At 41.5% G+C, this 26980-nt stretch overlaps 1 protein-coding gene across 1 annotated transcript in view; it reads left to right on the top strand.

Moving 5' to 3' along the window:
* LOC135713942 (uncharacterized) overlaps positions 1-24888 on the top strand; it is a 62228-nt gene extending 37340 nt beyond the window's left edge. Inside the window, exons 3-4 of the mRNA XM_065237160.1 lie at positions 8271-8540; positions 23749-24888. Coding sequence (XP_065093232.1) covers positions 8271-8540; positions 23749-24159 — 681 coding nt within the window. The 3' untranslated portion in view covers positions 24160-24888. The remainder of the gene's footprint in view (positions 1-8270; positions 8541-23748) is intronic.
* The last annotated feature ends 2092 nt before the right edge of the window (positions 24889-26980 follow it).

The raw sequence follows: 26980 nt of genomic DNA on the forward strand, positions 1-26980 counted from the left end.
TGAGCCCTGGGGGAGACCCATGTAACTAAATCGAGAAGCTGTAGAGTTTCCATGAGAAAAGCTCATATGTTTCTCTGACAGCAAATTGTACAAAAAGTTATTAATTAATGGGGAAAGGCCACAAGCGTGGAGTTTGTCTGAAAGGACTTCAACCGATACTGAATCAAAAGCCCCCTTAATATCCAAGAACACAGAAGCCATTTGCTCTTTTTTAGCAAAAGCCAACTGGATTTCTGTGGAAAGCAACGCGAGACAGTCGTTCGTTCCCTTACCCCTACGGAAACCAAATTGAGTATCTGAGAGTAGGTGGTTCGTCTCAACCCATTTGTCGAGGCGAAAAAGGATCATTTTCTCCAACAATTCAGTACCAACATTTCAAAGGGGCGTAATTGCATTTGTAAACAATGGCTTTAGCCGTCGATTTCTCGCAAATAAAAGCTCACTCATGAAAATTAATCACACCAACAGGAAGAGGAATGTTTCCTCTACAAGCTAGCATTGTTAATTTGGAGGAGTGTGCTTTAATTTGCGAGAAATCAACGGCTAAAGCCATTGTTTACAAAAGCAATTACGCCCCTTTGAAATGTTGGCACTGAATTTTCGAATGCACGATAACATCGCGATGGGACGATACGAGTTATGATCTGACGCGGGTTTTCCAGGCTTTTTAATGGCTATAACTCTCACTCGCCTCTTATCATCTGGAACAATATTGAACTCCAGGAACTGACAAAACAAGTTCAACATGCGCCTCTTAGCGACGTCTGGGAGGTTCTTCAACAAGTCGAACTTGATCCTATCAGCCCCCGGAGCCGAATTGCGACACGAAAGGAGCGCGAGTGAGAGCTCCAGCATTGAAAAAGGCTGGCTGATCTCGTCTACCGAATTCGTCGTTTCGCGAGGAATCATCTGTGCCGGCACGGAATCAGGACATACTTTTCGCGCGAACTTGAGAATCCACCGATCCGAGTACTCCTCGCTCTCGTTGTTTGAAGACCGGTTACGCATCCTTCGCGCCGTGTTCCAAAGCGTATTCATCGACGTTTCGCGCGATAAACCGCCACGAATTGCCGCCAGTATCCGCGTTTCTTGGCTTTGATGAGGCTCTTGAGTTCGTGTTCAAGAGTCGAGTACGCTTCGAAATACTCGGGTGTTCCACGTTTCCGGAAAAGCTTAAACGCGTCGGACTTTTTACGATAAACCTCAGTGCATTGCTGGTCCCACCAAGGGGTAGGAGGTTTCCTACGAAAAGACGTTCCTGGAACCAGCCGAGTTTGAGCTCGAAGCGCGCTGTCCAAGATCAGATTGGAGAGGAAGTTATATTCCTCCAACGGTGGAAGCTCTTCTACCGACGACACGGCTTCATCTATCGCGGTCTTGAACGTTGTCCAATCGATATTACGGGTGAGGTCGTACGCGACGTTAACGGATTCCGACGAATTGAACCCACTGGCAATCGAAATTTTGATCGGCAAGTGATCACTACCGTGGGGATCCTGGATCACATTCCACGTGCAATCCAACGATAATGAATTAGAGCAAAGTGTGAGGTCTAATCTACTTCCATTTGAGGATGGACCAGCCAGACGTGTTACTTCTCCATTGTTAAGAATTGTCATATTGAAGTTATCACAGAGGTCATATATCAAAGTAGAACGGTTGTCATCATACAGTTCCCCCCAGCCTGTACCGTGGGAATTAAAATCTCCCATAATCAACCGTGGAGTAGGAAGAACTGAACAGATATCTGAAAGTTGTTTTTGACTAATCGAAACTCGGGGAGGAATATACACAGAAGCAATACAAAGGCTCTTGCCTTTAACAAAAGCCTGACATGCGACAACTTCAATACCTGGAAATTGTGGAAGATTCACTCTATAGAAGGAATGGCACTTTTTGATCCCCAAAAGTACTCCTCCTCCACGCGAATCCTCACGATCCAGTCGAATAATGTTAAAATCATGAAAAGGAAGATCGATATCTGAAGAGAGCCAAGTTTCACACAGAGCAAATGCATCACAATCATTATTGTGAACCAAAAACTTAAACGATTCTATCTTAGGAATAAGACTTCGACAATTCCACTGTAGAACAGTGATCAAATCCCCGACCTCGTTTGGAAAATTATCCATCGAAGGAGATGATTGCTGCAAGGAGGGGCCACTTCAATGTCAACTGCTTCAAGAGGGTTTTCACAGTAGGAAGCATTGCCAGAACAATGCTTTTCAGAGGATCAGAAATATCGAGGTAATTGAGGATACTGTCCACAATGTTATCAAATGAGAACAACCCAGATGAAGAAGGGGCTTGTGTTCTGAAAATTGGGGCATCGAGGGTTTTGGATGTCCCCGGGAGAGGTGGAAAATCCTGGGTATAATCAGTTCTGCGGAATCCAGGAGGAGTAGAAGTCTCCTTTTTTCCACCACTCCTTGATTTGGGCAAGCTGATTTGGGGTTCTTGATCTGCAACTTTCCGCGAACGGATGCGTTTTCGTTTCCGGGCAGAACCTTCCGGAAAACTGAAAGAAACTCCCTCCTCAGCCAAGTCAGAGCCAGACTCGTCATCTGACAAAAGAGCGAAGGGATTTGTTTCGTTGGTCGATGGCTTGGCTGTCTTAAGCATTTCTGCAAAAGACCGCCTGGAACGTTCTTTAAGAGAGCGCTCTAGTTTTTCCCCGCGTTGTTTATACACCGGACACGACGAGAGACCATGAGGAGGAGATCCTTTGCAGTACACGCATTTTGGTGCCGTGACTGTGCAGGCGCCATCCTCGTGCTTCTCCCCGCATTTGGAACAGCGTGCCTTGCTGCCACAGTGAGAGGCCGTATGTCCCAACTGTTTGCAGTTTTGGCAGATCATGACCCGAGGAACAAACAAGCGCACAGGTAGCCGAAGTTTTCCCAACTCGATGTACTGAGGAAGGGCTGAACCAGAAAAGGTCACGCGAAACGAGTCTGTGGGGGTAAAACTCTTTTTACCCTCGCTGACAGATACTGAGCCCAGTTTTTGGACATCCAGTATCTTCACCGGGGGGAGCAAGGGGTTCTTGAAACGGCCAACCGCCTGCTTCTCCAAGATCTCGGGGGTCAGACTCGCTTCGGTGACCACACCTTCGATCTCCACATCACGAGCTGGTATGTAAACCCTGTACTCAATCGTAAAGAGCTGGGAGGCAGCAATCTCGTTAGCCTGCTTCAGGTTAGAAACGACAACACGAAGTTTATTATGCCTAACCTTCGTGATTTCGGTCACGGCCGAGTATCGCTTCGTCAGATCAGTGGAAATTTGCATCAAGTTCAAAGGTTTGTTTTTGGGCTGAAAGTAGACAACCCATGGCCCAGTCGAGTCATCTGGATAGGCTCGCGATCGGGGGCTTTTCTGAGACGAACCATGAATGACAGGACGTTTTCGTCTTTTCTTGCCATCGAGTGGCAAACTGGTTTCATCTTCCGACAAAATGTCCATATCGTCTTCTGACGAGACGTCCATTTTGCCGTACTAGTGGGAGCGGTAAACGCTCTACCACTGAAACGATGCTTAAAACCACACAGACACAATAAACAGAAAAAAACTACAAACACAGAAACACAAAATTAAATTTAACTGATGGGCGAGAGAAAGAAACAGGAAAAAAAAACTTATCTGCTATACTACTACCACCGAGTGATTACACAGCAGCAGCGGAGCGACGCGCAGCGTGGGTGACCTTCGATGCGCGTGTGCGGGCGATCTTTGTAGTGGTGTGCTTGTATTAGGCTCGGCACTCAGCTGGACACACGATGATGGATGACCGGTATAAATGCGGAGGCAGATGCTGACACTCGATGACGATGATCTGTGTGCAGGTATGCGTGATCACGCACCGATGAAGCGCAAATTGGTTTGCGAATATGCAATTGCAAGTGAACAATTTTCTTTCCGATGGCGCCGAAAACCACTTTCTTCTCAGAAAAAAACTCACTTTCAGATAATTGTTTAGCCGGGTACTATGCCAGTAATCACTAAGCGAGAAAAAACTGATAATTTAAACCAACCGAATACCGAGAAAACTTCCGAAATACCGGAGCGCGAAACAAGTCGACTGTACTTCTTGCTAGGTCGCAGTGGGATGTCAGCCAAGGTTGTTATGATTCGCGAGGTGTTCACTTTCGCCAACACTGAGTTTCTAGCCCATCGCTGCCTGAAACTGATCGAAATGTCTATCGAAAACATAGACAAAGTTTCATGCAAATCAGAAACACTCATTTCGCGTGGAACTGCTCTTTATGTAATCGTAAATACGGAAAGGATACTAAAAAAAAGTCGCAGTGTTCAATCAAAACCAGCCTTTTTATAGATTGGTATAATTTTTGATTTCTTGCAAGCATCCGAAAAAAAGTATAAGGGTCTGTGCCTAGGGGCCCGAACGGAATCTTGACGTAGGATCACTACTGAACGGAACAAATATGTTGGCCTTTAGTTCTTTTAATTAATCGATACTCAATGACCCAAAGCTGTTAGTGATTTTCCGAACACTGCTATTGGCACTGATTGATGATTCTTTGCTGTTATTTCTCTCTATGGTTCAAAAATATTTAAATTTTGTAAACCTGTTTTACCCACCATCTAGAGATCTTAAAAGAAATTTTATAACGTAGAAGTATAGTGGCCCTGGAAAAGGCCATTTGGGATCCAAGAGATTTATATTCTGGTTGAAATGTTGCAGGTGATCAATGTTGTAGTCAGCCTAACGGAACGACTGCAGTGGAACGTCCGAAAGATTGTGAAGCTACTCAGAGAGCCTCCGATGCCCGCGTCCTTCAGGGTCCTACCAAATTTGTGGTGACAGTCTCCGTCGCAAATGAAACTGCCATTTTGGATCGAAGTGAACAAACTGGTGTACTTGGGTATCTCCAGAGACAGCGTGCTCTGTTGACTTCCCTGGCAGCAGCATTGCGCAGGTGATCATTTTAGTCAAACTCAGCTGTGTAACGTTCAAAGCATGTCGTTGCCGTTGGTAATGCTTCTCATTCCGATGTCCGCGTCCACTTTCTGGGTCTTTTAAAATTAGTTGTGACTTCTGTCCCCAGAGCTAATGGAATTGCAACTGATCACGTTCACTGAATTACAGTCTGTTTTATACTTGCCGAATAGCTAATTAGACCCCTCCCTTTTGGAGTATTTTTTGTCAGAGCGTTCCTAGTTGCAAGTAGGGGAAATGTCTCTAATGTTGGCCTATGGATCTAGGACTGGGCCCATCGCTAAAAATCTGCTATTTATCAATTTTATCTAGATGAACGTTACTAATGGATATTTTTGGTGGCTATTGAAAATTTAGTCGATTGCTGAATTTATGTATGGGCCCAAATTAGGGACACTTAGGCCGACATTACTTGCATTTCCCCTATATGGCAGCATTCACACCAGACCAAGACGTGCTCCGACCAGCATTTAATTGAATTGTTGTGAAAGAACAACTAGCGCTACTTGACTCTTTCACACCAGTGCAAGTCGATGCCGACCGGATGACGGCCGGATGTGGGTGCATTCGTCGTCGTCTTCGTATTGGTGCGATGCGTGCTGTTCCACTCATACGTCGTGTCCGACGCTTATACGTCCGTTGCTCGAAAGTATATGACGAAGAAAACGATGTGGCAAGCGATTTTATTGCCGCTGCTTTTCTCCTCCCTTCTATTCATTGGTGAAATGGTGAGCGGTCAACCAAGCGGTGAGCTCGCTTATGTGAGCATGCGCATTAGACTGATGCAAAATTTGAAATATCCGCTCCACAGTGCTCAAACGGTTCCAAATTGGGCCCTGATTAACCTCCCAAAATTTGACCTCATTTAGTGAGAAACTGACTTGGCACAAACCATTTGAAGTTTACATGGGAATTACTATGAATAAACTATAATTTCGGTTCATATCGATCTCAAAATTTACCAGTTCACTCTACTTTAGCAAATGATAGCTTGACATGTTGTAAATTTTCTCAGCTACAACTTTGTCCAAGATCATTTTTCGCTCAAATGCAAGGAACAAAAATTATTAATGATTCAAGTCACTGATGTCTTATAATTATGCTCATTCAACTGTTCAGCAGGCAATATTGGTGTTTATGGCGCGTAGAATAGAGGACAAAAATCATGGCTACTATGTCACACTGCAGAATACAGTGTTGCCCACAATACAGTTGCCTTATCTTGCCATAACATTATCAATCTCTTAAACAATTAATAACTATTTTATTTGACGTTTGGCTGAAAAACGATTTTCTGTAAAGTTGTAGCTGATAAAAATTCCCATAAGAATAACAATAGCATTTGTTACCAGTACAATATGTAAAGAGGCTAGAAGACAATGAACAAAAAGTTTTGCTCTCCCATACTAATTTCCATATAAACTTCAAATGGTGTGTGCCTAGTCAGTTTCTTATCAAATGAGTTTAAACTTTCGGAGGCTAATCAGGACCCGATTTGAAACCGTTTGAACACTGTGGAGCGAAAATTTCAAATTTTGCATCAGTCTAAGGGTACGGCCAGGGTAGACGCGATTCGCGACGCGACGCGACCAATTCAAAAGAATCTTATTATTTATTATTATTCCTTGCGTGAGTCGCATCGCGTCGCGTCGCGTGTCGCGTCTACCCTGGCCGCGGCCTAATGCGCATAGTGTCGTGTGTTCGGTTTGCGCTCTATCGCTACGTCCGTGTTTTTGATTTTCCGTTACATATATGAATTTTGATTTTTTTTAATGTGACCCCCAGTATAGAAATTAAAGACGTAGTCCTACGTCAAAAATACTTGTAGTTGCAATGAAGTTAAATAAGTGCGTTAAGGTTCAATTAATAGAAAACAAATAGCCTTTAAGAATTTCATTGGTAACGTATCGACTCCTAGAGCGTTTGATTTGAAGCGGAGTACATGGCATTTATGACATCTACTTGGTTTATTCTATCAACATAAAAAGCATCATGGTTAAATCTAGTTGAATCCTTGAGGTCCATGGGATTGTGACATTTTCGGAGAAGTTACGGTTGATTTCATCGGCCGTAAAATAATTCGATGTTTGTTTATTTGTTTAACCAATTCCAAGGATCCTAAGACTTTTTCATTGTTCCGTAGATGGAATCTTACGATCGAGACAAGAATCAAAATAATTCTGATTTGCTGTGCGTATGAGCTTATTTACAAAGCTTCGTGCTCTTTGAAACGCACGATGATCGATCAAGTCGTTAGAAACGCAACAAGAAAAAATCTGACCTATTAGAAGAACGGTGTTGAACCAAATTTTCTATTCCTTCATATTCCACGCAGCTTTCACCCATCCCAACTAATATCGATTCGGATTTTGAAAACAAACTCACCCGTTTTGCTTTCCCTTCCAAAGGACAGTCCATCCCTTCCACTTCCGAATTATCATCTGATCCGAACCCCGAACCGGAGAGTGATAACTTCAAAGATTATCAGACCGCTTAGCAGGTTCGAGAGCTCGTAAAAAATAATTTCTCTCATTATGGAATTTATGACCGCTACTGGCTTGGCTCCGTTGGCGGAGAACAAAGACTACTACTCAAAAAAAGAAAAGACGAAGAAGAAGCTATGCAGTAAAATTTTATCGTCCTCTGCCAGACGGGGTTTCCTCGTATTTTTCTTCTAATCACAGGACACGACACGATGAGAACTTGTGTAATGGCTACCTTACTAACAAGTTTCGACGGAAGTGTTAGATCTGTGTGTGTGTGTGCGGCAGGAAGAATCGATTAAAAACTCATATTTCGAACCGAATGGGACCCAGTTATTGCCAGATCCTAATCAAACGTTTGCCAGAGCCAATATTGAACAAATAAACCGACAACCGAACGGTCCAACTTCAACATTCGATGAAAAAGTATCATTCCAATTAAACCAAACGGTACGATTGAGTCAATATCAATTTTGATGAAAGTGGCAAAGACTTTCACGCCCTTACTCTGACTTTGTGACATGAGCAGTTCCAGGCAAAATAGTTGGAAAAAATTTAATATTTGAATCGAACTTCTTCGATTTGTATGAAATTTCATGTAATTGTTTGTTAAGGTCAATGATTCACATTTTCGCTAAAAAATTGAATCATTGCCCACTAACAAACAATTATGCAAAATTTAATGCAAATCAGAGAAGGCCGACTATTTCCGATGCGCCATTTGGCGTGGAACTGCTCACATGTTTCGGTCTCACACGGTTGACCGCATGCAAATCAAAGCCGACATTTCAACATTCCACCATTTTCGATTTTCATTTTCTACTCAGGAAACCCAATCGGACGCCACGTCGGTAACGTTACGCGGTGTAACGCGGGATCTGTCGGGCCACTTTCAGTGCGAAGTTTCCGAGGACGCTCCGCTGTTCCACACCGACATCCGGCACGCCAAGATGCAGGTCGTCGAACTGCCCAAGGAGGATCCGATGATGCAGCTGGAGAAGACCCACATCACCACGATGGAAAACTTCCGGGCCGTGTGCACGGTGGGAACGTCCTTCCCGCCGGCCAACATCACCTGGTACATCAACTCGAAGAAGGTGAGTTCAAATGACACATTGGAATGAGACGGGCGGGGCTTTAAACGGGAGGGTTTATTGCTGTGGGGCGTGACTTTCCCGAGGATGGCCATAAAGTGTGACTCTCGATGGGGGGGAAATATTGCGCTTTCGTCAGCGGAAAGAACGGTGGGCTTATTTTGGTTCGGTGGCAAAATATTTTGCTGGAACAGGTAGAAAATGGGACAGCTTGTGGGAAAGGGTTTTCAATCAAGTGCCGATTTACATTTAAATATGACCGTATGCAGGATTTTTCATAGGTATGATTTTCAACGCGTAGACGATTTCAAGGATTGAGCGCATAAGTTAAACAAAATAACGGTTGTTCAAAATAATAAAACAATAAGGGGTAATAGGGCACTCCGATACGAAAGATACGAACGGTTCAGTTTGAAGTGGAATCGTTACTTTCAAGTGGACCCTACACGATTGCTTATATAGACAATAATCGTATTGTCAATACATTCGATATGGACGTCAATACATCGGTATTGACAATATTTCTTTATTCACATCATCAATATTATTGTCAATAAATCCCCTTCGCGTCAATAAATTGATACATGTGAGATTTACTTTAGAAAGGGTGCCTTTCGGTGTCCGACCGAATGGCGCTTGGCTGAACGCCATTTGATCGAATTTTGTTTTTTCGTTGATTTGTTTTCCGTCGATCTTGTTTTCCGTGCTGAGCACCAATGCTACCGACGTCAGGGAGGCAGCTCCCACATCTGGATCTTACCTATCGACCCAACGGCTTTACTTCCCTTCCGAAGGAAGGCTTGATCAAAGATGTTATGCCTCAGAACATCCCGGCGGCGCCAACTGGGATGGAACCTGCCCAGTGGCATGCGCGTAAACAACATGTTATACAGTGACAGCAGGCCCAGCACAGAAAAATAAATGATTTGAGCCCGGGACATGCTGCCTACTGTCAAACGCTGCTGTTGGTATAGGCCTTGTCACTGGCCTGGATTGAACCCAGGCCTGCTGGGGTGAGCATTTGATCGAATATCATTTGGCCGAATGGGTCATTTGGCCGAATACGATCAATTATTAGTTTAATGGAACTCAAATTTAGTTTCAAGAACTACTTTGACCACATCCGGACATATTCCGGGCGCCCCAGGGGAAGAAGCCAACATCTGATTAGGATCAAACCCATCATACGACATATCAAATTACATGATAATTCAAAGACTAGTTCAATGGAACTCGAATCTAATTCTAAGAACCACTTTGGCCACATCCGGACATATTCCGGGTGTTCCGGGGGAAGAAGACAACTTCTAATTAGGATCAAACCCATCAAGCGACACATAAAATTACATGATAATTCAAAGACTAGCTCAATGGAACTCAAATCTCGTTTCAAGAACCACTTTGGCCACATCCGGACATATTCCGGATGTCCCGGGAGCAGAAGCCAACATCTGATTAAGATCAAACCCATCAAACGACACATCAAATTACATGAGAATTCAATGAATAGTTCAATGGACCTTAAATTTAGTTCCAAGAACCACTTTTGCCACATCCTGACATATTCCGGGTGTTCCAGGGGAATCAGCTGGTATTTGATTTGTCCCAAACCCATCATGCGACACATTAAATTACATTATAGTTCAAATACTAGTTCAATGGAGCTCAAATTTAGTTCCAAGAACCACTTTGGCCACATCCGGACACATTCCGGGTGTCCCGGGGGAAGAAACCAACAACTGATTAGGGTCAAACCCATCATTCGACACATCAAATTACATGAGAATTCAATTACTCGTGCGATCGAACTCAAATTTAGTTCCCAGAACCGCTTTGGCCACATCTGGACATATTCCGGGTGTCCCGGGAGCAGAAGCCAACATCTGATTAAGATCAAACCCATCAAGCGACACATTAAATTACATTAGAGTTCAAATACTAGTTCAATAGAGCTAAAATTTAGTTCCAAGCACCACTTTGACCACATCCGGACACATTCCGGGTGTCCCGGGGGAAGAAACCAACATCTGATTAGGGTCAAACCCATCATTCGACACATCAAATTATATGAGAACTCAATTACTGGTTCAATGAAACTCAAATTTAGTTTCAAGAACCATTTTGGCCACATCCGGACATATTCCAGGTGTCCCGGGGGAAGAAGACAACTTCTAATTAGGTTCAAACCCATCATGTGATACATCAAATTACATTACAAGTTCCAAGAACCACTTTGGCCACATCCGGACATATTCCGGGTGTCCAGGGGAAGAAGCCAACATCTGATTAGGATCAAACCCATCATGCGACACATAAATCTACATGGAAATTTGAAGACTAGTTTAATGGAACTCAAATCTAATTCTAATGACCACTTTGGCCACATCCGGACATATTCCGGATGTTCCGGAGGAATCAGCTGGTGTTTGATTTGGTCCAAACCCATCATGCGACACATCAAATTACATGAGATTTTAATGACTGGTTCAATGGTAGTCAAATTTAGTTCCAAGAACCATTTTGGCCACATCCGGACATATTCCAGGTGTCCCGGGAAAGAAGCCAACATCTGATTAGGATCAAACCCATCATGCGACAAATCAAATTACATTGTCAAATACCCATCAATATAGGTATATTTGGAATCGGGGTAACAACTAGAGGCCAAAATTCGATACCTGACGCCATTTAGAAATCAAAGATGGCAGCTTCCGGTGTCTGAAAAAAATATGAAATACTTTTTTTTTTTTTTGTTTATTAATTTATTTGATAAGGCTCAACCGAATTAACTTTACAGAGCCGAGGATTCTTTACAATACATCTTAAAACTATAGTCAAAAGGTACAACACAATAAACACTTTATCTTCCGCTATCCAAAAAGCCTCCTCCATCAGAACTGGAGCCGCTTCCAGTAGTCTCATTGTATGGCAAATTGTTGTACGCCAACGAGGGTCAGAGCGCGTCCATTGCAACAATGGCCGCAAAACGTGGTCAGCACTCACACACTCATCACGAAACGGTTGCTTTCCAAAGTCGACGACGCATCGACCGAAAGAACTACTGATGAAGAACAATGAGGAGGACCACACAATGGTTGCTGCCGAGAAAACAGACGATCGCGTAGCACACATCGAGAGTGGCCTGCTTTTGTCGACAGCCGAGTGAACACTGAAATATGAAATACTGTCAAATACCCATCAATATGGGTATTTTGGAATCGAGGTGACGTCTAGAGATCTGGAATCAATAACTGACGCCACTTTAAAATCAAAGATGGTGGCTTCCGGTTTAAGAAAAATAGGGAAATACCCAACAAACAATTTAAGCTGCAGACTAGCTTATACAGGCAAAAATTTTCTGTATAAGCCAATTTTCATCTGTATAAGCTAATCTGCAGCTAAAATTGTTAGTTGGGTACTGTCAAATATCCATCAATATGGGTAATTTTGGACGTCTAGAGGCTGAACATAGATATCCGGCACCATTTTGAATTCCAAGATGGCGGATTCCGGTTTAAGAAAAATAGGGAAATACTGTCAAATATCCATCAATATGGATATTACTATATTCAGGGTGATTTCTATAGGTCGGAAATTGATATTCGACGCCGTTTTGAAATCAAAGATGGTGGCTTCTGGTATCAGAAAAGTGGGAAATACTGTCAAATACCCATCAGTATGGGTATTTTTGGATCAGGGTGACGACTAGAGGCCAAAATTCGATACCGGACGCCATTTTGAAATCAAACATGGCCGCTTCCGGTGTCAGAAAAAATGGGAAATACTGTCAAATACCCATCAATATGGGTATTTTTGGAATCGAGGTGACGTCTAGAGATCTGAAATCAATATCTGACGCCATTTTGGAATCAAAGATGGCGGTTTCTGGTTATGGAAATACTGTTAAATATTCATCAATATGGGTTTTTTTGGACGTCTAGACGCTGAAAATCGATGTCCGGCGGCATTTTTAAATCCAAGATGGCGGCTTTTGGTTTAAAAAAAATAGGGAATTACTGTCAAATATCCATCAATAAGGATATAACTAAAATCAGGGAGACTTCTTTAGTTCAGAAATTGATATTCGATGCCATGTACCATGGCCGTTTTTAGCCATATGGCTAGTTCATCTCTTCATAATTGATATCCTGCGTCACTTTGAAATTAAAGATGGCCGCTTCCGGTTTCAGAAAAATAGGGAAATGCTGTGCTTTCCCGATTTTGTCAGTTTTTTTCCCGATTTTGCCAGCCTGAAGATTTTGCTGAACTTTTTGGGTTTTAAGCATGAATTCTCAAGCATTTCGCTCCAAATGACACTTCATTGTTTTGTTGCAACAATAACAGAGGTAACTCAAATAAACCTGAATTATTGCGACACTGCACAGCTGTATCTAGTCCTTCCCGATAAAGGTAACTAGGTGGCGGATAGAGCTGGGATGGCTGCATTACAAGTTATGGGCAGATACCCCATTCAAGAAGAAGGTTTCGTGATCGCCAAAATTAATGGAATATTCATATGCAGTTGCTACGCACCCGATGGACGATGGAGCAGTTCCACGAGACACTGGTTGGACTTACCGAAGAGCTGATCGGACGAAGACCGGTAGTCATCGGAGAAGACTTCAATGCTTAGGCAGTAGAGTGGGGGAAACAGATGTACCAACGCAAGAGGGCACATTCTGCTGGAAGCTCTGGCGAAGTTGGAAATTAGGCTGTTCAATAAAGGCACCACCAGCACTTTTCGCAGAGATGGCCGGGAATCCATTATCGAAGTCACTTTATGCGGACTGCAGTCCGTCGCTGGTGGAAACAGGAATTGGAGAGTGTGTGAAGGATATACCCATAGTGACCATCAGGCAATCCGATATGGCATCGGCCAATGGAATCCTGTGGCAGTACAGAGGACTAAAACTTGCGACCTGAAGTGGAAGACGAGTTGACAGAATCGTTAGGGAGAGCATGTGATACGACCATGCCGAGGAAACTGGAGCTAAATAACAGACGGTCTCCAGCTTACTGCTGTAGCGAGGCAATTAGCATCCTCCGCGCTAGTTGTGTCAGAGCCAGAAGACGTGTTCAGATAGCAAGCACATAAGCAGACAGAGAGGAACGTAGAGGAATGTTCCGAGCACATAAACAAGAGATAAAGCAGAGCAAGTCAAACTGTCAACAGGAGCTGGATCGAGACGCTGCTGCCAACGACGCACACCGTGTCGTGATGACGAAGATCAGATGTCAAGTCATGCCCGCTGAAATGTGCTTAAAGAACCTGAAAGTCATCGTGGAAGGACTTTTCTCGAAGCACAATCCAACTACCTGGCCACCTGCATCGTACGGAGACGGAGAGGAAGGTAACGACGATGTCACCAACGAGCAACTCGTTGCAGTACCTGCTGGATACACTCGGAAAACTCTTGGAGAGGATCATCCTAAACAGGCTGACGAAATGCACGGTGAGTGAGCAAGGCTTGTCGGAGAGGCAGTTCAGATTTCGAAAAGGAAGAGCAAAAGTAGATGCGATTCTCTTCGTCGAATTTCTCTTTGCATTGCTAAAGCTAAGCGAAACAATTTTCTAGAATTTGTTCAATGCAGAGTTGTAACAGGTTGTATTGGCTATCAAAAGCAACAGCAAACGTATCGAGTAACGTTAATTCTAGCGAGTTATTAACTAAAGAGAAAATCGACGAAGAGAATCGATCATCGCGTTTACGTCCTTATGCATGCTCACTGTCGAGTTGTCCAGAAAGCCGAGAAGGTGTCGAAACAGAAGTGGAGAGGAGATCGATATTACGCCGTGATAACGATCGACGTCAAGAATGCGTTCAACAGCTCCAGCTGGGAGGCCGACGCTACTTCCAGAACCGGGTTCTGATCTACGAGCCAAATATGGGACAGAGATCGATTTGGATCAGGGTGGGAATTCCACAAGGCTCCATCCTTGGTCCAACGCTCTGGAACGTGATTTAAAACGGCGGTCTAACACCAAACGAGTGAAAGATCGTAGGCTTTGCGGACGACGTCGTCTTACGGTAACAGGCAAGACGCTGGAAATGTTGGCGACTGAGGCTGTCGACATGATTGGAAACCTAATGCATGGAGCGAAGCTGCAGATAGCCCACAACAAAAGCGAGGTGGTATTTGATCATTAACTTTAAAGCGCTGCAGCGGTCAGAAATTACCGTTGGGGAGCACGCAATAAACTAGAAGTGCCTGGGAGTGATGGTCGACGACCGTTTGGCTACAATAGCCACGGAGAATACGCCTACGAGAAGGTAGCGAAGGCTATCAACGCGGTAGCAAGAATCATACCGAACATCTCCGGACCAAGCCGTAGAAAAAGACAGCTCCTGGCTAGTGTATTTTCGGTGATACTGAGATGGTTGCAGCGCTGAAAACCAAGCGGAATTTAAGGAAACCGAACAGTACGTACCGGGTCAACAAACCGTACGCAAACTTTTCGAGACGTTTGGTGTACCCCTTTGTTGTAAGAATAGTAAACATTTATTAGTAATTCCATTAATAGTGGGTAAATAGTGGTTAAACTTGATTTCAAAATCATTTTGATGGTTAAAATATTAAAAAACAAAATTTCCCGATTTTGTCAGCCTAAAATTTCAGATGGGGCTGGCAAAAACGGGAAAGTACTGTACTGTCAAATACTCATCAATGTGGATATTTTTGGAATCGGGATGATATCTAGAGATTGGATATTGATATCCGACGCCATTTTTAAATCAAAGATGGTGGCTTCTGGTTTCAGAAAAATAGGGAAATACTGTTAAATATCCATCAATATTGGATATTTAACTATCAATTTAACACGATTTAAAATATTTCAATGAAGCATTAATTTTTTGACATGCAATTACATAAGCACAACGTTTTAACATAATTTTTTTAACGATTTTTACGAATTTTAAGTGTTTATAATTTTAAACAGTTTGCATTATTCATGAGCTTCTCTTTACTTGGAATTACTTTAAATAAATGTGTTTGAATATTTTTCCCTGAATAACATTACTTGTCTCGTTAACTTTATCTCAGACGTTATTTCGATCAGAAGTGTCGTTGCCGTGCTACATTTTTTTTTTAATGTAAAAGATACCATCTGATTTTTTTTTGTACGAGATCCATCATGGCCGAATTTTAGCCCGTAACAAACAATTATGCAAAATTTCATGGAAATCGGAGAAGATCGATACAAGAATTCAGGTTTTTTTCCCACTATTCTGCCTGGAACTACTCAATGGCAACGCTGATTGTCTGCACATTTGAAGTTTGTTCAATGGTTGAATCGATGTTTGTGTTAGTGTTTTGGCATATGCTATTGAAGTCCGTGTTAGGGATGGGAAATCGGTTAATTCTGTCGACATTCCATAATAATGTTCAAATTTAAGTAGTTCAGTAGTAAAAGCCTTTCACAAAGGACTTTAGAAGAGACTTCACTCAACAATTTCACCGTGGAATAAAACAAAAAATAGTATCGAGGCGGGTGGCGAGCGATGGAAGGTAGATAAAAAAATATACAATGCGCAACTGAAATTCTATCACAGCGATCCAAAAAATAAATAAATTTGAATGGGGAGCTCTCCGTCTGTAACTTCGTTTGCGGTAGTAGGACAATCGATGTGACAGACGACGAACTATGATTCTCTGGCCTTTGGAGGCCTCAACTCCATTTTGTAAACAAACCTTGTAAGGCTATTTTCTCGCGAACCGAAGTCCAGCAAGGCAAAACAACAGAATGAACAGATAGGGGATTACCCGATTGTGGTTTCGGTTCACGAGAAAATGGCCTTACAACGTTTGTTTTGTGTGTTTTGTGTGTTTTGTGTGTGTGAGAAGAGAATACAATTTTGTCAAATTTGTTAATGCGTTCCTGTCTTTACGACTAGAGCGAAAGAGATAGAACAGAAGCATCCTGGTTTCATCTCATACATATTTGAAGAAAATGCTAGTACAATCCAGTAGTAGTGTTGTCATGTGGGGTACTGATGTGTGGGCTATTTGACAGTTTTCACTGAAACCTCCGTTTACGAAGTATTTTTTTACGCAGTATTCAATTTACGTCCCTCTTTTTACGAAGTAAATCCCAAATAACGAGGTTTCGTTTTACGAAGTAAATCCCAAATAACGAGGTTTCGTTTTACGAAGTAAATCCCAAATAACGAGTTTTCTTTTTACGAAGTAAATTCCAAATAACGAGTTTTTTTTGCGATAATGGGAATCTGGGAAAAACTATGAAATATCCCACAATATGGGTATCTTTGGAATCGGAGTCAGATGTAGAAACCGGAAACCCATGTCTGACGCCATTTTGAAATCCAAGATGGCGGCATCCGGTTCATGAAAAACTGAAAGATACTTTCAATACCCCACAATATGGGTATTTTTGGAATCAGGGTGACGTGTAGGAACTGGAAATCTATGTTTGACGTCATCTTGAAATCCAAGATGGCGGCTTCCGGTTACAGAAAAACTTGGACATTCTGCCATATACAACACAAAATGGGTATTTTTGGAATCGGAGTGACGTGAAGGGACCGGAAATCAATATCTGACGCCATTTTGAAATCCAAGATGGTGACTTCCGGTTACAGAAAAACTTCGAAATTCTGTCAAATAGCCCACAATATGGGTATTTTTGGAATCGGAGTGACGTATAGGGAACGCAAATCAATGTCTGACGCCATTTTGAAATCCAAGATGGCGACTTCTGGTTACATAAAAACTTGAAAATTCTGCCAAATACCCCACAATATGGGTATTTTTGAAATCGGAGTGACGTTTCGGGACCGGAAATTGATGTCTGATGCCATGTTGAAATCAGAGATGGTGGCTTCCGGTTACAGAAAAACTTGGAAATTCTGTTATATACGCCACAATATGTGTATTTTTGGAATTGGAGTGACGTGTAAGAACCGAAAATTTATGTCTGACGTCATTTGGCGAGATGGCGGCTTTCGGTTACAGAAAAATTGGCAAATACCCGTATTGTAGGTTATTTAACATTATTTTTATGTAACCGGAAGTCACCATATTGAATTTCAAAATGGCTTCATACAAGGGTTTTCAGTCCTAATAAGTCACCCCGATTCCAAAAAACCCATATTGTGGGGGTATTTGACAGTATTTTCCAGTGTTTCTGTATCCGGATGTCACCATCTTGGATTTCGAAATGGCGTCAGACATGGATTCTCGGTTCTCACAGATTACTCCGATTCCAAAAATATCCATATTGTTGTGTATTTAACGGTATTTTTCTGTTTTCCTGTAACCGGAATCCGCTATCTTGGATTAAAAAATGGCGTCACACATCGATTTCCGGTCCCTACACGTCACTTCGATTCCAAAAATACCCATATTGTGGGGTATTTGGCAGAATTTCCAAGTTGTTCTGTAGCCGGAAGTTGCCATCTTGGATTTCAAAATGGCGTCAGACATCGATATCCGGTCCCTACACGTCACTCCGATTCCAAAAATACTCATATTGTGGGGTATTTGGCAGAATTTCCAAATTTTTCTGTACCGGAAGCCGCCATCTTGGATTTCAAAATGGCGTCAGACATCGATTTCCGGTCCCTACACGTCATCCTGATTCCAAAAATACCCATATTGTGGGGTATTTGACAATATTTTTAAAAACCTCTTTTTACGAAGTAAATCCCAAATAACGAGTTTTCTTTTTACGAAGTAAATCCCAAATAACGAGGTTTTTTTTACGCACTAATTCGATTTACGAACCCCCGCTTTGGTTCGTAAATGGAGGTTCCAGTGTATTTTCCAATTTTTTGGTTTTCAAAATGGCGTCAGACATCGATTTCTGGTTCCTAGATATCACCCCGATTGCAAAAATACCCATACTGTGGGCTATTTGACAGTATTTCCCAGTTTCCCAGAATCGCAAAAACAAACTCGTTATTTGGAATTTGCTTCGAAAAAAGAGAGACGACAACTGAATGCTACATAAAAAAAGACTTCGGAGGTTCTAAAGGGTGATACGGTCAAAATTTGGTCAATATCAACTTGACGTATTTCTTTCAATTTTGCATTAAAAAAACCTGAACACCCCTCATTTTGAAGGTGTGTGTGTGTGTAGAATGTTGCTCCTATTTTGATTTTGGAATTCACTCTTCAGTTGTCAAAATGCCGTCCAAGCAAGAAAAGCAGCGTATCAAAATTTTGCTCGCGCATCGCGAAAATCCGAGCTACTCGCACGCAAAGTTGGCAAAATCGCTAAAAGTTGCCAAATCAACCGTTACAAATGTAATTAAAGTGTTTGGGGAACTTTGTCGACAGCCAGGAAGTCTGGATTGGGGGGAAATCGAAAACCGGAAGCCGCTGAGATGACAAAGAGAGTTGCCGGTAGTTTCAAGCGAACCCCTAACCTCTCTCTCCGAGATGCCGCAAATAAGCTGGGTGTATCGTCTACAACCGTGCATCGAGCCAAAAAACGAGCCGGACTATCGACTTACAAGAAGGTAGTGACTCCAAATCGCGATGATAAACAAAATACGACGGCCAAAGCGCGATCTCGGAGGCTGTACACGACGATGCTGACGAAGTTTGACTGCGTGGTAATGGACGACGAAACCTACGTCAAAGCCGACTACAAGCAGCTTCCGGGACAGGAGTTTTATACGGCAAAAGGAAGGGGAAAGGTAGCAGATGTTTTCAAGCACATGAAACTGTCAAAGTTCGCAAAGAAATATCTGGTTTGGCAAGCCATCTGTACCTGTGGCTTAAAAAGCAGCATTTTCATAGCTTCCGGGACTGTCAACCAAGAGATTTACGTGAAAGTGTGTTTGAATAAACGTCTGCTGCCTTTCCTGAAAAAACACGGTTGTTCCGTACTGTTTTGGCCGGATTTGGCATCTTGCCATTACGGTAAAAAGGCCATGGAGTGGTACGCCGCCAACAACGTGCAGGTGGTTCCCAAGGACAAGAACCCTCCCAACACGCCAGAGCTCCGCCCAATTGAGAAATACTGGGCTATTGTCAAGCGGAACCTAAAGAAGACCAAAAAAAAACTGCTAAGGGCGAGCAGCAGTTCAAGGCAAACTGGCTTTCTGCGGCGAAGAAGGTGGACAAGGTGGCTGTACAAAATCTGATGGCAGGGGTCAAGCGTAAGGCTCGGCAATTCGGATTTGGAAAAGCGGAAGCCTAACTGAATATTTTTCCTGAATTTTATACTAATTGAACTTGAAAAAGAAATTTAATTTGATTTTTTAAATAAACAATTTCACCGATTTACACGCGTTTTCCCTTGACCAAATTTTGACCGTATCACCCTTTAGTGTAGTAGTGTTGCCATGTAGTACACTGAACAATTTCAACAACAGGTTCGTCATCAAAGTTTTCGGGTAGCTCCGTCTGTCACTTCGTTTGTGTTGAAATGGTCTTTAGAATTCCCTAGGATATCTTCTTTGTGTTCTCTAGAGATGATTACAGGAACAAACTTGAAATTCTCCATAAGATTGCTTTGAAATTAAATTCAAAACTTCGTTGAAAATTACCTTGAAATTTTCCTCAAATCTTCTTTGAAATACTCCATACACTTAAAAAAAATATCATGTAAATTTAGGTGCTCTGAGACTGAGAAAAATGAGTCATCATAACATACCCGAAATACCGCTCAATCAAACGTACTTTTTTGTCAAGTAACGAACTTTCCAATCTCAGAGCGCCTAAATTTACGTACAATGTTTGTTTACGTCTCATCCGGGGAGAGGTAGCTCATCGATTCTTCCGGTTCGCCTCCTAGCATCGTGCTATAAGGTACCAGGCGATAACCAGGGTAGTTGATCGATAGCTCGATGACGTCATTTCGTTGGCGTCTGCCATGGGAAATTCTCATAGCATGCGTTGACGATGGGACGTTGTCGAGTTGTTGAATAGCAACTATCGTGGTAACTCACCGATTACCTGTCGATCTGCCAAATTTGGAAAGACGTCTGCATTGAATTGTCTCATATAATAATATTCCGCCCACTATATCACAAGAAATTGCGAGTAGCTGAGCGGAATGGAGATAAGTTAAGCATTAGGTACAGGACCAAGTCTCCCCTGGGTGGTGCCAAAAGATGAGCGCAATAGAATCATCAAGATGCCATAAGGCACGGAATGAGACTATTGCATGGCTGGGTAGTCAAAGTCTTCCATTCGTTAGTCATTTCAGGTGGATTAGAACAGGTTTACTGCCGCTATTCGCATAACAGTCCTATGTCCTATGGATTTCATATCTACATGGGACTGTTATGCGAATAGCGTTAGTTTAGGTGGGCGTTGGCCAGATTTGGATTTTTCAGATGTAATCCTGGATAGGACCCTGTCATTAAACGTCGCGTGAAAGTGGAACTTAATCAAGGCCTAAGTACTTTTTCGTAGTTTTTAGTTTTCGGATTTGAAAGATCGTCGGTTACAGTGGCCTGCTTACTGAGCAGAAAAACGCGGTCCCAGGTCCTTACATATCAAAGTGATTTATGGTAAAATCGCTTGTGTATCGTGTATTTTGCGAAACTCGTTGTTGTCGTTGGTTCCGGGTTTGAATGGATACACAAATTTGAGCAACGGTATTATGTGATATGAGGGGCTCGGTGGCCTTAGAGCAACCGTTTTTGCTTACTGAGCAGAACATCATGAGTCTAATCTCAGGCCCATCCACATTCAAGATTCGTCAATCGTTTTATTTGTTAATATGACTACATGGTAATAACAGCAACTCGGTGATTAAAAAGGTGCTCGTCTGCCTAGTGGCAAACGTTTTTGCTTACTGAGCAGAAGACCGTGGGTTTAGTCCCAAGCTCCTTCGCGTTATATGATCGTTATGACATCAATTCAGCTTATCGTTTACCAAAACGAACCCTGCTGCAAACCCAACCCTCTTATCCAACATCCCAGTGATTCCTCGTGGAAGTGCAGAGGTGTTCTCGGCTTCCATCAAAGCGAGTGTCATGTCAACACAATCCTTCCCATTCCTTTCTTGACCTGTGTTCGGGCGCGGCCGGCGCTGGTATTGCCTAATTTAAGATCACCAGTTTTTACACATTGAGGATGATTGCTAGTCCCAATCTTATTCAAATGTCGTAATAATATCTCTGACCAAGGAAAAATGATTTATATAGTTTTCATAAAAGTTGACGATACAAATACTAATGAGGAAAGGAATTCCGCATTTCCTTTTCCCAAGTCCTTTTCCTCTCCTTCCCTTCCCTTCTTCTCTTTTCAGAAAGCGAGTAATGGCGCTATAACCATATGCCATATAGGGCTAGGACAAGAGTTAGTGCTCAGGTCCCAACCGCTAGAAGAAAATGGTAGCGAGCAAGGGCGCTATAACCTAGGCGAATACAGCATTCCCTCCGTATAGGTTACGTCCGCACACCGCTCTCTGTTGTCCTTCGACTGAGGTCGGCTGGATCGATTGAGGGATGGCAGTGGGTTGGTGGTGCCGTCCACGCTTGTACGGAGGGAGGACTGTACGCTCGAACACATGTTCCATCCCAGGAGATCGGACAACCAAGGAGTGTACATTAACTTTCTTAGCTCTGTCACTCCCAACGATTTATATAGCCTATTTTCAAATCCTGCATACGGAGCGGTTGGTACGGTATGTCCTCGCTCTTTGATTACCTGTGGATTAAATGTTAACCACTGTCTATACTTATTAAGTAGACATGGTAAACATTCACTTCCACAAAAATTAACTAAACGCTACACAGTAGGCCTGACCGCTTTATTGTTTGTTTCACATCCTTGATGTGCAGCAGGCATTAATAATGACAAGAAAAATGATAGATGTATCATTTTCCAGGATTCTTTCAAGTACTGGCTGTGTATGTGTAGACTAGACTAATGTTTGTTTACGTCTCATCCACTATGTCAAAGATGTTGTGACGGAGTAAAATTAGTTATTTTTGAGTGTGTTCTGTTCCAATCATCCACAGAATGTTCTTAAAATTTGTTTTCAGAATTGTCTTTGGGTTATCCTTCTTTTCAAATAATTCTACTTATAAGTACCTTGAAGCTCTTCTTACAAATCACTTAGAAAGACTCCTCAAAATTACTTTGTAGTTTTAGTCAGAACTCTCTTTGAATTCTCTTCGAAATTGCCTTAGAATGATCCACAGAATTCGCTTTAAAATTTACTTTCAATGCTACTCAGGATTAGGATTTCCTTGGAATTCTCCTTGCGTTTGACCTTTTTTTTTTCTTTAGAATTTTTTGCTTTAGAAATTTTCAACGAATTCATTTATTAAAGTTCATAAGCTTTGAAACTTATTTTAAATCTGGGCTTTTGAAATTTAGTCTATGTCCGTAGTATTAATATATTTATTTTCGTTCCAGAATCTTGAAAGTTTCTCCAAGTTTGATTTCATTATGACCAGTGTTGGCAAAATCATCAATCAAATAATAATTTTCATGCTTTATATTGATTTTACAAGCTCCTTCGTTATTGCGAGACTATTCACAACGCGCAAAAATCAAGCTGAGAGCTGACTCGACACAAAAATGATTCCGTTCCACATCGTTTTCTTAGAAAGAGAAAGTATAGTTTGCTATCTTTTTTTAATCTTCACCGAAGGCGGACACGATCACTGCTGCCAGCCATTATGGAAGATTCGGTTGCATTGGGGTGTAAAGCAAAAATCATTAAACTCAATCTCAACACAGTTTGGTGAGATTTGCAGCTGGCGAGTTTTGTTAGCTTGATATTTTGAGCTGCAATATCACAGCTTGCAAAATCAACCGCAGATGTTTGCTTGATGATTTTTGTCTACGAAAATCAAGCGTTATCTTGGACATTAGTGAGATTGGGTTTTTTTTTATATATTTTTTCAACACTCATTAGGACCAAGATTAAAGTCAGTAGAAATTTTCCATGCTCAAGAATCTTAAAAAACACAATTGAAGGATCAGAATTTATGTTGTTATTAATGATAAATCCACTCCGGAATTATTTCGTTAAAACAGTAACTAACGAGGAAGATAAAGTTGGTTGTATTAGGTTCTCTACCGTACTTCAATATGTTAGATTCTTAAAAAATTTGCTTGTTAAAGGAATTTGAAAATTCCCAGGTTTTTTAGGTAGTAGATACCCTGAATGTGTGCGAGGTCTACCCCATTGCCGCCAACCTCGTCCGGGTTCTCACTGAATATAATTATTTTCAAAACGATCCTTTCTCTTAACCCTTCAATCATTCTTCTTCCCTAGATCCACCGCTTACCCTACCAGCTCATCACGTACCGCTCGTTCAAGGGCACCCCGACCTACTCGTCGCTGGACATGAACCCGCACAGTCAGGTCCTGCAGGACATCTATCGGACGATGCCCCCGTTTCAGACGAGCCTATCGATAATGTGCGAGATTTCCATTCTTCACATCTACACCAAAAGCGTCCACAAGATGATTATCGTGAGCGACCTGGTGACGACGGTTTCTCCAGCACTGCTCGGTCTGGATGGATCGCACAACCTACGGAACGGTGATCCGGACAATTCGGCCCTAACGGTAAGTGGTGCCCGATCGGTTGTCGGGGGCAGCAGCAGTAGCACCATCTGGTGGCTACTGGCGGTAGCAGTGGCAGTAGTGTACCATTCCGACAACAGAGTGCGACGCTTGTGACCGACTTCGGTGGCAGTGTAAATAGATGTATGAATGTTGAGCTCCCATGTAAGGTGGGGAGCGGCAAATATGGAAATTGGGAATACACAGTCACACAACAACACACACACACATACACACACAAACATTCACTCTCTGAGCGAGCACGGCTCTTACAATGAGCGGCAGAAACTAAACATTATATTTATACAGAATCCATATAGGAAAGGATGGGACAACCGAAACTGTTGTTAAGATGTAAAATATATGTATTTGAGCTTTTTACTAAACGTAACCACTTAGGCATACCATTCCGATTGCTTCACTCGACGATTGTGCATATTGTGAGGTGGAGATGAATTGGTTGAAATTAGTTTTCGTTGAAACAGCGTTTCGGTCGTTTTTGCAGACTAATGCAATCCCTGAGGAAGGCTTCGGATTCGATCGAAACGGTGATGAACCTTTGTCACAAATTATTCAAATCTTCAACCTGATTTCACTTGAATGCAAAGCAAACTCTCCACAATCAGAAAATAGAAACAGAGCAACCCTCACATAACGTGTAAGTCAAGCAAATCAATTAAACAAACAATAATGTAATCCAAAAGTGAGAGAGAAAAGGCAACAAAAGCAACCGATAAGCAGAAGTCACAAACCATAATATGTAAGCAACGTGTTTCGTTACGCAAACATACAAACCACACTTATTCGATAGAAGTACCATGAACGAAGGAAAAGGAAAACGCTGATTGATTGAAACAAAATACAAACATTTAGGCAAAAACCCGAGAACAATATGATGTTAGTTTGACATAACCCAAAAACACATAACTAGGTTGATATGGGGATAGTAATGATACTAGCGAAAAGTGGCATGCCATCAAGAACGGTCAATAAAAACTGGATACATTCATTTTTATATAAATGTATAATAATAGCGAAACGAAAATAAAACCAGCTGATTGTAAAAAAAAAAGAAATAGAAAATAACAAACTAATAAATCAAATAAAATTCAAAACCAAAAAAAAAACCAGTTGAAACCTGAGTTGTGGCCGGGGCTCTCATTCGTGCCAAACGCCGCGCAGAATGTAATATAAAGTAAAACAAAACAAACGGTTGATGATAACGCAATCTTGTGCAACTTGTGGGAAAAAAGAAAACTCAGAACTGTAGCAAAATACACTAATCTTCCGCGAAGGTAGAGACAAAGAGCGATGTTTTGTGAAACACTCTGTGCAAACCTAATCTAGAATCCCGCGCAGCAAACGGTGGGATGCTTGTTAAGTGCATATATTAAGGAAAGCAAACAAAAAAAAACAAACAAACAAAAACAATGATGAATAATCTGGACAGTCTGGGAATGGGAATAACCGGGACGTGTTAGACATTTTTAGATTAGGTTGTTTTTTTCAATGACAAACCAAAATCATAAAAATCCGTGAGAAATATTTCCGTTGCCTTGTAGATATTCTTTTGTCAACTGATGTATTGTTCAATTAGCAAAAGATCTCAAATTTGAATTATCAAAAAAAAAAAAGACAATTAAGTTTGAGAAAGAGCATTGATTTCTGCAAAAGAGGGAAGGATAAGAAAACGAAAAGATAATAACATTAAATAGTAGTGAAATTAAAACAAAACTAAGAGAACACGCATGTTATGTTTCTTTTTATACATAAATATTCAACAAGAATGAAAACAAAAAAATAAATCGGTACAACAACAACAACTTAGAATCAAACAGAGAAATTGAATTCTGCAGAAGAATTTCGCGCGGAACATGGTATAGCAAAATGGATGCAAAATTCACGCTAAATTGAAATCCGCCAACAAAGGGGAAAATGTTTTGTTCATTGAAAAGTGAAATGGAATAATAAAAATTATTATTAAGAACGTTTGACTCAAATTGACTGCGATGACAGCTTCCCTTACTCGTTAACATGCATAATGGCCCACTGTGGTTTTAAACGGCCAAAATCGTAAACGTTGCTTATGATAAATAGTGATTTATGTTTCAGGTTGGAAACTGTTCTAGCAAAACACACTAGAATCAGTTTAATAGCACACCAATAGTCTCTTTCTTCACTGGCGAACTGTACTCTTCGACACGTTACAGACTTCTGTATGACACGAGAAATGAACACAAATGAACACTCAAAAATATAACTAATCGAAAATAGAATAAAATTTAGGCATTATTCGATTATACTGTATTGCCATTATTCAAAAGTAATCAGTTTCAGATTTATATTTATACATGACACCGAATATCATGTCATAATTCAAGAGCAAATTTCCATTATGTCGTTAGTAACATTCGCACCAATCCGAGAAAAATAAAGTTTTGTTTTGATGACCGAAAAGTTATTCCTATTTCAAATTAAACACATATAATCTCATAGTGATAGCAATGTTTAACATATTTAGCAGGGTTTTAATCATACAAATGCAAATCGCTAGGTTTCATGCTAAGAAATACTGGTTTTTGAGTCAAAAGTTATTGTACGTCGTTAAGTCAAAGTGTATTTACCAGGATACCCAACAAACATTGAATGTTTAATGAGAGCTTATTCAGGCAAAATTAAGCTTCTTTAGTTAAAAAATTGCTTATTCAGCTGTTAAGGTGATACTCTAAGGAAGCCTTAGCGTGAAACTTTAAAGGCACAAATGTCAGCTTCCACAAAACATACAAATTTGAAATTGCTATTCTCTGTTTGCTGTGCTACTACAAACAGAGAGTAGCAATTTCAAATTTGTATGTTTTGTGGAAGCTGACATTTGTGCCTTTGAAGTTTCACGCTAAGGCTTGCTTAGAGTATCACCTTAATCAACTCAAATTGTTTG

This window comes from Ochlerotatus camptorhynchus, unplaced genomic scaffold (genome assembly GCF_037179485.1).
Source record: "Ochlerotatus camptorhynchus isolate MF236.1 unplaced genomic scaffold, CSIRO-AGI_Acam_v1.1 ptg000596l, whole genome shotgun sequence".
In the NCBI taxonomy this organism is placed as follows: Eukaryota; Metazoa; Arthropoda; class Insecta; order Diptera; family Culicidae; genus Ochlerotatus; species Ochlerotatus camptorhynchus.